The sequence below is a fragment of the Pediculus humanus genome, genomic scaffold (genome assembly GCF_000006295.1).
Source record: "Pediculus humanus corporis 1103172107633 genomic scaffold, whole genome shotgun sequence".
Classification (NCBI taxonomy): domain Eukaryota; kingdom Metazoa; phylum Arthropoda; class Insecta; order Psocodea; family Pediculidae; genus Pediculus; species Pediculus humanus.
In genome coordinates, this window is record NW_002987246.1 from 145,632 (window position 1) to 157,824 (window position 12,193).

The following is a 12,193-nucleotide window of genomic DNA, read 5'->3' on the forward strand; positions in this document are numbered from 1 at the left end:
AAGTAATAATATTCATCCAATGTCCATTTTCAATTAAGTTTCATCGAAACGAAATCAATTTTTCAATAATTAATTAATTAATTAATACAATTTATTTTATTAAATCCATTAAATTTTTTTAAATTTTCATTTGCCACGATTCGGCCCCCCAAAAACGACCATTTTTACCTTTATCATCATCATCATCATCATCATCGTCGTGAAAAGTTTTGTTGAGTTAATTTTGTAACGAGTCTATAAAGTTAATTTAATTTTCATTTTTCTTTCCCCCGCATCCCGCTTGCCCCCCCTTTTTTTTTTAACCGTGAAAATGAAATCGATCGAATTTAACGCCCCTTTCCCTACACCTACCTCCTCTCTTCCCCTCCCAAATCCCCCAAAATTTATTCGTGTTTTTAAATGTTTACGTACGAAAAGTAAAAAATAAAAACAAAATGAATAATAATAATAATAATAAAATAATGAATTTAAAATCTGGATTGAGTAGGAAAACGAACGAATTTTCTTTTAAAGAGAGAGAGAGAGAGAGAGGGAAAAAGAGAGAGAGAGGGAAAAAGAGAGAGAGAGGGAAAAAGAGAGAGAGAAAGAGAGAGAGAAAAAGAGAGAGAAAAAGAGAGAGAGAGAAAGAGAGAGAGAGAGAAAGCTTTTAAATATTTCGAAACATAAAATAAATAAAAAAAATTTTTTTTTTTTATTTTCTATTGTGCGCGCACATTTCAACCTAATTTTTTTTTCTATCATCATTTTAACGACCGATCATAAAAATTTAGAAAAAGAAAAACATTTTAGTCCGAATTTAGTCGTCGATTGTTGTCTTAATTCGATTATTACACCCACGCAAACAAAATAAATAAATTGAAATCTGACGTAAATTTAAGTATTTTTTAATAAACTTTCTATTATGTATATTTTAAATAATTTAAAATAAAATTCGTTTCGTACCTCCTCAATTTCTTTCGATCCCCTCCCCCCAAATTTTTTTATTTTTTTCTTCTCCACCACTTTTTTGTTTCACGTCTCGTTCACATAAAATTGTGTTGTAAAACATTAAAACATTCGAATTAATAAATTTTCTTTTCCCTCCCTCTCCCTCTCCCCCCTCTCTTTTTCTTGTTGTTAACAATTTCTTTTGGCGAAAAAATTTTAATTAATAAATAATAATAATAATAATAATTATCATCATTACGATTAAAAAACTTAATAAAAACGACGTAAATACAAAACATTATCATGTTGTCACTCGCGTAAATTATTAAATAATAAATGAGGGGGGGATTCCCCCTGACAAAATAATATTCAAACTTTTGTTTTGTTTTGTTTCGTAGAGAAGCTGGCTGGACCAGAAAGGGGGAAAAAAAACAAGATAATGACTGTGAAAAGGAAAAAACATTATAAATGAGTGCGAGGGAGAAAGACTGAAAAGTAGGTACGAAACCGAGAGGGAAAAGGGGGGGGGAAATAAAAATTTCTTCCTCGAAAATAAATAAATAAATTCTCATGACGTCATAATTAAATTTAAATTTTTTTTTTTTTTGTTCGTACGATTTCTATTTGTAATTAATTTTTAATGTATCAAAATAACAAAGTAATCAAAAATTTCTTTACTCCATAACAATCACACGCATTATCTAACCGTGAATGATAATGATAATGATAATGATGATTATACCAGAAACGAAAAAAAAAAAAAAAAAAAAAAAAAAAAACCAAAGCGTTATGGAACGACGTTAAGAAAATCGAAAATTTTTAAAAATTTAGTAAAATGATCGAAAATGGTAGAACGTGTAGATGAAGAGGAAGAGAGAAAGAGGAGATAGGAGACGGGAGAGAGAGAGAGATGAAAAAAAAAGACATTAAATCTGGTTAACGTGGGACCAGAACACAGGGAACACCACACCACAATCGTAGAAAAGCAATTTAATGAAGATTTTAGGAGAGAGCAAAAAAAAAAAAAAAAATTTTTTTTCGACAAATCAACGCGTTTCGAATTCTCCAAGACGAGCACGCACACACACACACACACACAACAAACAAACGAACAAAAAATGGTAATAGTAAAAAAAAAAAACTTACCTTTGTTTGTGATTTGAAGAGGAACCGAATTAATTTTTTTAGATGTAAAAAATTCAAGTAGAAAAACGAATACTATAACATTTAGTTGCATTGTCTAAGCCGACTCCCGCTCGCGGTACTCTCGAGTACCTCTATCTCCGTACCGGGTTCAATGGTACTTGGTTACATAGAGTACTGTTTCTATTATTATTATTATTATTATTATTATTATTTTTCCGTGTGCGTTTGCGAGAGATGAGAATCTTGATGAGTGCCGCGGCGAATCTACGATTCTCTTTATTCTTTCCTGTTTTTCTTACAATTCTTTTTTATTTTCATTTTATATTTCTCTGAAAACAAAAACAAAACAATAATATTAATAATAATAATAATAATAATAATAATAATAATAATAATAATAATAATAATAATAATAATTAATTAAATTAAATAAAATTAATAAATTTTTTTCTTTTTTCGGATCATTCACACCATCATTAAATACAAATAAAATTACAACACGTTAATTGGCAAAAGAAAAAAAATGTAAATGAAATTGACGGAAATTCGGTGAAAAAAAAATGAATGTAAAGAATGTGTGTACTGTACACACGCACACTTACGCACACGCACACTTACGCACACGCACACTTACCACACACACACACGCACACTAAAAAAAACCACAAAAAATTCAAACTGGAAAATTGAACATTATGCAAATTTACTCTTTTTATTTTTTTAATATTTTCTCACACGTTTAAATCCAGGACGACTTATTAACGTTGAGTAACTAATAATAATAATAATAATAATAATAATAATAATAATAATAAAACAATTTTATTTATTCATTTTACCCTTAAGCAAAATTCCCCAATTCGAAAAAAAACCCGAAAAACCGAAAACAAATTATTTATTTATGCCAAATTTCCCCCCCCCCTTTTTTTTTTAATAAATACATAAATAAATAATTTAATTTTCTATCCACTCCCTGTATAATTTAATAAAAAAATTATTGATACATAATAAATTCCGATGTATTTTCACAAAAAAAAAAAACTAGTACATACAAAAATAATTCTTCTCATTTCTTTTTCTTTCTTTCTTTTTCTTTTTTTTTTATAATTTTAAATTAACGGACAATCTATGGGCATCATCATCATCATCATCATCATCATCATGACGAGACTAACTGTTGTTTAAAAAGGTAAAAAATTTAGATTTTAAATCATATCGCGCTCGCTAATAATAACAAATCGTGATGAATTCTCAACGAATTACCATTATTATTATTATTTTAAGGAATTATTCACTTTACTTATTTATTTATTTTCTTATTATTAAACTCTAATTATGTAAAATTTATTCTTGACATACTTTATACGTTACATACGACGTTTCGACATTTAAATCTTTTCTTTTTTTTTTTTTTTTTTTTTTTTTACGAACGCCAAACTATTAACGACGAATTTTTGATTTATTTTATACCAAAAAAAAAAAAAACGATTATTATTATTATTATTATTATTATTATTATTATTATTATTATTATTATTAATGTAAAATATATTAAAAAAATATTTAGTCGTGTTGTTAAGAAACTTTACAATGCATTTAACAACAACAACAACAATTTACATTTAAAGAACAAAGGGGTTATTATTATTATTATTATTATTATTTTTTGCTTAAAATTCGATTGACCTCAAGTACCTAATATAAGTTAACTTATTTTCAAGGTCCCTGACATAATTTTTGCGGGGGGGGGAGGGGAGGAATAAAAAAATTATTAACGTAAGAGAGGAGGAGTATTTAACACACACACGTACGACTCAAAAATTTTTTTAAAAAATTAGAGGTAAAACATTATTATTATTATTTTTACGTTTTGTGAATGAGTTAGTAATGTGTCCTACATTTTGTAAACATAAACATAAAATGTTTACCCCACGTTATGGTGGTCCCAACGGGGGGGCGACCTTGTCCAAAAATATGCGTTTATTATTGAAACACACACACACACACGTAATGTCGATATGATACATATACACACACCAGTACGATTTACCACCTATTCGAGGTTATTAATTAAACCAATGATCCAGTTTTTAATTTATTATTACTATTATTATTATTATTATTATTATTATTATTATTACTACGTGCACGATGTAGTGTATGAATAGGTGTTATGTGATAAGAGTAAATGTATTATTTGTCGATCGTATCGACGTTTTTTTTTTTTTTTTGAATTGGCCAAACAGGAGTACTTACTACGAAAATTGTATTCTCGTTCTCTATTTCTCCAATTCGTTTGTTTGTTTGTTTGTTTGTTTGTTTTTGACTTTCTCGTTAATGACAAAAAAAAAAAAAAAATTAGTTATAAAACTTTAAAGTTAAAGTTAAAATTAAAGTTTTTATTTTACACTTTTCTCTTTCTTTTAACGGTTAAATTTTATTCCTAATACAGTTTTATATAACTGCACACCTTCTTCGAGTTGACGAGTAATTAACACATCTTTATAACTCTTTTTAATTAATAATTTACAAAAAAAAAAATTTTTTTTTTTTTTTACATTCTAATCGGTTTATAAGGTACATACGGTGTACCTTTTCAAGGTAGTTGTAATTAATTTTCATGTAAGTTCAACGGAAAAAAACTTATTTAACGACTTGTGTGTGTATATGTATAAAAGACATTCAATTATATGAATCACCTTTTCAAATGTAGACATTACGTAGGTTTTTTTAAATTTTTTTTTTTTTTATTTTTTTTTTATTGCGAGCTACAAACCAAAAAAGTAAAATTATCATCATCATCATTATCATTATTATTATTACAATCCAAAAAAAAAACGAGTATTTTATATTTAAAAAATTATAAAAAATAAATTTTTTTTTATTTCATTCATTTGTCTTTCCTTTCCTTCCATTTTTATTTAAACATTAAGAAATGTTTAAATGTTTTTTAAACTTGACACGATTATTACTTTTTTACATGAATAAATAAATAAATAAATAAATAAAATAATAATAATAATAATGATGATAATAACTGTAATAAATTTTGTAACTGTTAAGTAATATATACATTTCTTTTAGGCATGAGAGACATTCAATATATATATATACGTTATAACAAATTGCCAACTTAAAGGTTTTTTTTTTTTTTTTAAAGATTTACCGAGGTTAAGTGCGTGTGCGTGTGTGCGTGTAAATAAACGTAGCAGAAGATATAATAATAAAGTGTAATTAAATAGTAAAAAAAAATAGACATAACTTACAAATGAAATATTTATAAGGTGTTAGTCAGCTGATGATTTCCCTTTCACAAATGTTTGAAAAAAGACGTTTTGCACCTTTGACTAGGAAAAACCTTGTGACTAACCACGTCTGAATGTCATACATATCAATTTTTTTTTTTTTTAAATTAAATATATTTTACTTTAAATCAAAATTATTTTTTGTAAAAAAACAATCAATTCAACTTTAGACATTAGAGATTTTATATTATTGCACTTTAAGATTATTGACACACATTTATATGACATTAAAAAAACACTACAACACTTTTAATATATAAGAGACGCGGAATAATATTTAAAACATTTGAACCGAACAAAAGAAAATTAATTATTATTAATAATAATAACTTATTTATTTATTAATAATTATTTATTATTATTAAAAACGCGAATTCGATATAGAATATTTAAACTCGCAAAAAAAAAAATGAGATAATTATGAAAAACTAGGAGGGATGTAATTCGGATTTGAAAAAATTCTAACGGTTTGCGTTCTCGAATGCAGACGATATTCTCGGGTACTGAATTCTATTCTCTTTTTTTTTTTTTTAAGTTCAAACAATCGAGTTTTTAAAAAATATTTTTTTTTTATGTTTATCTTACGTAAAAAATTACTTGCGCAAAAACTTACCAAAACTTGTTCACCTTTCAATGATTCCTCAACCGCCTCTTTATATTTAATTATCTTTAGCTTATGGTGAAGAAGTAAAACCTGGAAAACTGGAGTCCATGATTGTGTTCTTATTCGACGGTCCGCACGAGAGACACCTACCTTCAACTTTCCTAATTAAATATCATGCAACATTAATATTATTATTATTATTATTAAATATTTATTTTATATTTTACTATAAAAATTAACAAAATTATATTATTAAATCGAATAAAAATATATTTAACTGATTATTTATCACAGATTTTATTTCACTACACTTTTTTTTTAAGTCGAAATCTTTTTTAAAAATTAAAAAAACTTCCCGGGTCAAATTATGTAAGAATGACTGCATTGTCGAAATTTTTCGTTACGTTTAATGTTAAAATGTCAAAAGGTATATTTACATAAATAAAAAAATTTATATTAAAAATATTTCCGAATTTTCTTCTGTTTTTTTTTTTTCTTTTTTAATTAATAGTTATATAATATTTTTAATAAAATTGAAATTTTAATTTCACCTAATAAATATAATAATAATAATAATAATAGTTATTGATTCATTTTATTGTCGAATAAACTCTCTCTCAAATATTTTATTACAAATTCGAGTTAATTTTATTTAATGATTCATTTAAAATTCTTTTAGATAGCAAAATGTAATTCAGGTTACAATTCCTTTTTTTTTTTTTTTTTCCAATAAAAAATCATTTATTGCTTTGTAATACGAATGTAAATTTAAAACCCAAATAAAAAAAATTTTATTCAAAGGTGTACTACTGAATGATTAAAAAACAAAAGGCATTATTTAAAGTGATATTTGATGATGGCTAATTATGTAAAAAATATATTCTGTAAATGAGTTAATTATAACATATTTACAAGTTGACAACAACGGGTAAATCTTCTTCCTCGTCTTTGAGAATATCGCTGAAATCCCAAAGCCACTTTTTTGTCAAAAATTCTTGAAATCTTTCACCTTTAGCTTTTAATCTACCATTTGCATCACTAGAGTGTAAATTTCTAAAAAATATCCTCAAGTTTCTATAAACAAAATTATTACCTTCGACAATATCGACTAAAAAATCTTCTTGAATTTCTTGAAGTTGATATGTTAATACTGTAATAAATTTTGTAAATACATCTGAATTTTCCGATATGGCATTATCGCATGAACACATTATTCCTATTAATTTTTTCCAATGTTCGAATGCTTCAAAATTGCATCCCAATAAAAAACATACATAAGCTAATTGTATTTCTCCTAATATGTCATTACAACTAAAAATTTTTAAATAAATTTAAACTAAAAAAATAATAAAATGTTAATTAAATAAAATTTATACATACTTGTCATGTTGTAATAATAATTGTTTTAACAAGTAACTGGAATCAAGGCTGTGTTTAGTTATTTCACTGGGAGTTGAATTATCCGGATAACACTTTTCAGGAATTTTCGAAAATCTTATTTCTGTACCTTCGGCAGGTTCAAGCTTTGGTAGAAAATCATCACTTTTTTCATCGCATACAAAAAGTTTTGTTCTATTTCTTTTATAAGTTTCTAACGATTGAGGTTTTGAATTGGAATCAGTTGCAGCTTTTTGATTAAAAAATAATAATAATAATAAATCCTTTAATTTATTAGGCTTTTAGAATATTAGAAAATTTTCTTTTACCTTTGAGTTCTAATGCTGAATGAATTCTTCCATTTAATGGAATCATTTTATTAAGTATATCATCTGTAATGTAATTTGATAAATTTTTCCATCTGTTTAAAATTTCATATGGATAAGGCCCTAAATGTCTGTCCATAGATTTTAAATTATCTTTAAGCCTTTCGATTTTTTCTTCATCTTCTTCATCAATTAAAATTTCCTTTTCTTTATCGTATTTTTTCACAATTACTTCTTTCTTTTTAAAATTGTGAAAAAATCCTATTTTCGGCGATTGATCACCGTATGAATTTTCAATACTAAAAGTAATTTGTTTTTGTAATTTCAAATTTTACCGCTTACGATTTGAATACCTTGAAAAAATTTTACCTGTAGTGTATAAAATGTATACCGGGCGGTATCATTTTCATACCGCAAAATTTTTCTGCTGTCGTAAATGATTTGTTGTCGATTCCAAATTCTGATCCATGCGGTAAATTTAAGCAAAAGCAAGTGGCTCCTTCGAAAAATAATGCCTTTGCAACTTCTTGACAAACATCCATTTTTATTTACCGTCACGGCCTGTAAGCAGAAGAAAACGATTTTACTGAACCTGGTGGAAATTTTTGGAACTAAATTTCAAATTCAATTTAACAAACAAAATGTTTTAAAAAATTACAAGCATTTTATTTTTTTTCCTTTAAAACTTTAATAAATCAAATATAAAAATAAAATTATCTAAATGAAATAAACTTTTATGATTAAAAAATTTATTATGATTTAAATTATCATTGGATTAAAATTTATTTTTATAAAAAAATTCGAAAATCTCTAGCATCTATTGGAATGTTGGGATTGATAAAAAAAAAAAAAATAGAAGTAATCTTATTATTTTTCAGAAACCTCATTTCATTATTTTTTACAAATCTAAATAAATAATAAATTTACTAAGCGTTACTATTAATAATATCAAATTTCAGCAACTAACAAAAAAAAAAAACAACTAAATTGCTAGAAATGTTTTTTTTACACCTAAATATCTCAATAACTAAATTACCATCATTATTTTATTAATATTAACAATTGACATTTAGTTTTATTAATTAAATAAAGAATAATAATAACCATAAGAAAATTTTATTAATAACAATTTAATAAAATATTTAAAAATTTAACTTAAGTATAGGGAAAAAAAAAAAAAAAACATTTTTGTCAATTTGGTAACTATTTGTCTTTATATAATTTTTTTTAAATGTTTTTCCTTTTTTTTTTAACAAAACAAAAGTAACATTATTGCATAAAGAGTAAGCAAAATTAGAAAAAAAAAAAAAAAATATACAAAGGTTAATGACAAAGAAATTTAATTAAATTTTTTCAAATAATTAGGAGATCCTTTTTCTTTTTTGGAATTTTTTTCAAATCCTTCTTCTCTCATTCTTAAATTACCTGAAAATGTTTAAAAAATTATTAATTAATTAAAAAATTTTTTTAAACATTATTTTTAATTTTTAACTCACCCAAAGAAGATAATCGGGCTATGCTTTTTGATGTAGGAGTTTCTGGATTAACATCATCATTTAATAAATTATTTTTACTATCAACAGATTCGGGTTGTTTTAAGAAAGTGTCCGTCATGGCTGCTATTAAAACATCTGGAAAAAAAAATTATAATTAAATATCAAAATAAAATAATAATAATAATAATAATAATACTAAATTTTACAAAATTAAATTCTATGCCGAAAAATGTTTTTTTTTTTTTTTTAAATAAACAATTGTGATGGGATAATACAAAATTAATTTATTTTTGATTACCCAATAATTTTCTTTCTAAATTTCTTGATATTTCCCCTTTTTTAACTTCTTTTTCCAGAAAATTAACTAATTTATGCAACGATTTTTGGGCATCTGTATTTTTCACAGTTATACTTTGTGAAAACATTATTTTTGCTAATTTATAAATTATTTCTTCTAATAGATATTCCTTGTACAAGAAGTCGGTCATTTTTATTTTTCCCGATTTTTCATCGTAATTTTCATCGTTTTCATCCACGGTATTAAATCCAATATTTTCGATTGATGATTTCGAATTAACGGAATAAAAATTTTTTATTTTATTATCATTATTATTATTATTATTATCATTGTTTTTTTTTTCTTGTTCATTATTTTTGTCAAAGGTAGTCGTAGGTTGAGCGAGAGATTCGTAAGAATTTTTTTTTACCTTAAAATTAAACATGAGCAATTTCTTTCTCTTTTATCTTACAAATTTTAATTTTATTTTAAAAAAATAAAAAAACAAAAATAACGTTTAAAATAAAATAAAGTTTTGGGTTGGTAGTATTTACTCACCACGTATGATATTTTCTTTTTCAATTTTTGTAAATTTTTATCTCGAGCTTGCATGAAATCCAAATTGAATTTAATTGATTGAAGGAAATTAATGGCTTCTTGCCTCGACATTAAACCTTCTTCCAATAATTCTTCAATCATTAAAGCAACATTTTTTTCATCTCCCGTCCAATATATATATTCAGCCATATCTAACGGACTGTATTCCAATCCACTTTTTCCCTCCGTCTTACCAACCTTAAAAAAAAAAAAAACTCAAGTCGTTATTTCCTTTTAGCATTTTTATTAACCGCCAATTTAATTTACTGTAATTAAAAAAAAACGTATACAATTTTTTCTTTTCCATCCATTCCATTTTCATTTTCATCATCTTTAATTATCACATTATGAATTCCCTTTGATGGTATTTCCAATTCGGTTTTACTAACGGATTTTGGCTTTCCGTTAACGTCACTAATCGTATTAACTTTTTGTTGAATTTTAGCCACAACTTCTCCATTTTTTTCAACTAAATAAAAAAAAAACATTTTTAAATTTTAAATTGGTTCGGCCTTGAAAACTATTATTTTAAAAAAATATATAAATATTTATTTACCTTTATTTTTATAATTTTTATAACTTGATTTTTGACCATTTTTATTAACAAAAAATGAAGTTAAACTCTTGCTAACGGATATGTCATCATTATTCGTTTTAGATGTTTTATCGAGAAAACCTTTTAAATTTTCTAATTCTGTTACTATGTCATCACCAGTCTTTTCTTTTTCTGAAATTATAATAATAAATAAATTAACAGATAATTTTAATGGTTTATTACTATTATTATTAGATAATATATGACTTTTAAATTAATTGTAGAAAAAAAAAAAATTTTAATAAGGATTCAATACGAGGAAGAATATTTTGAAATTTTATAAAAAAAAATTATTTTTCAATTTAAAAATAAAAAGTTGATACTATAGATATATATATTTCATTCAATGTTTAAACATACAAATTTTCAGCATAAATTATTTATTTCCGGTATATGATAGATGTCATAATATGTATGATTAATTGTGTCCTCAAAAACGTTAACAACTCTAACACCAGATTTATCATTCCCAAGCTGTCCTCCTACAGCAGAGGTAACAGCTACATCAATATTATCATAAATTCCTCCACCATTTCTATGATAATGTCCACAGAAAATAGCTTTTACACCTGCTTTTTTAAATTTCTTTAACCATTTTCTTCTAACTGATGAATTTATATTAAAATATTGATCTTCTTCGTCAAATTTTTTTAAAAACCATGGCACATGTTGAAACACTATAATCCTTCTATAAAATACATATTTCATTTATTTTTTAATAAAAATTCATAAAAGGGAAACATAAAAGGCCATGGTTAATAATTTGATATTCATAATTAATTGATTTTTACAATTCTAACCCTCTCTAATTTTAAAAATAAATAATTTAAAAAATCAATTTTTGTTGTTGTCTGTTTATCAATTTAACTAAACAAAAATTATTAACATACTTCTTATTAGCTTCTTTTAATTTTTCCTCAATCCATTTTTCTTGTTTTTCAGCCAAATCTGGCACATGTGCTGAATCGACAAAGTATTGACTGTTAATTACAAGAAATAATATACCTCCACACCAAAAATAATAGTAATCATCACCGAAAGAACTATTATACCTGTAAAATTCTATGCATTTAAATGGGGGACCATTTAGTGTCAATATTTTAACATGACAATTATTGTGACATGTTTGAAAAACTTACAATTTCATTGTTTCTCTAGTTGGAGAATTCCCAACATCATGATTACCACAAACGCAAACTAACGGTATATCTTTATCTAACTTTTGAAAAACTTTTTTAAAATCACTTTCCTGTTTTTTCCTAAGTAAAAAATCATTATTTGGCATCTCGTCACACAAATCCCCACACATAACAAAAAATTTTGGTTTGGGCCTCATTTTATTAACTCTTTTTATAACATTTTCAGTTAATTCAATTTCTTTTTCCCACGTCACAATTTTATTATTATCTAATTCTCTTGCGATAAAACCAAATTGAGTATCTGCTCCTTGTATAAAATAAAAGGGTTCTTTCCATTGTTTTTCTTTTTCCTCATTAAAATATTTATATTGTTTACCCTCGACAAAATAATTATTTAAATTCAT

At 24.7% G+C, this 12,193-nt stretch overlaps 2 protein-coding genes across 2 annotated transcripts; both read right to left on the bottom strand.

The window, feature by feature from the left end:
* Positions 1 to 6,890: 6,890 nt before the first annotated feature.
* Positions 6,891 to 8,227, bottom strand: Phum_PHUM259870 (protein C20orf4, putative; the record flags this gene model as incomplete). The annotated part of the gene is made up of 4 exons (XM_002426523.1): positions 6,891 to 7,225; positions 7,430 to 7,609; positions 7,689 to 7,984; positions 8,055 to 8,227. 4 exons carry the CDS (start codon positions 8,225 to 8,227, stop codon positions 6,891 to 6,893), a joined length of 984 nt encoding a protein of 327 aa, XP_002426568.1.
* Positions 8,228 to 9,465: 1,238 nt separating this feature from the next.
* On the bottom strand, positions 9,466 to 12,193 carry Phum_PHUM259880 (uncharacterized protein; the record flags this gene model as incomplete). Its single annotated transcript, XM_002426524.1, has 7 exons — positions 9,466 to 9,648; positions 10,017 to 10,253; positions 10,346 to 10,509; positions 10,648 to 10,776; positions 11,106 to 11,338; positions 11,541 to 11,702; positions 11,790 to 12,193. The coding sequence occupies 7 exons, from the start codon at positions 12,191 to 12,193 to the stop codon at positions 9,466 to 9,468; spliced, it is 1,512 nt and encodes a 503-aa protein (XP_002426569.1).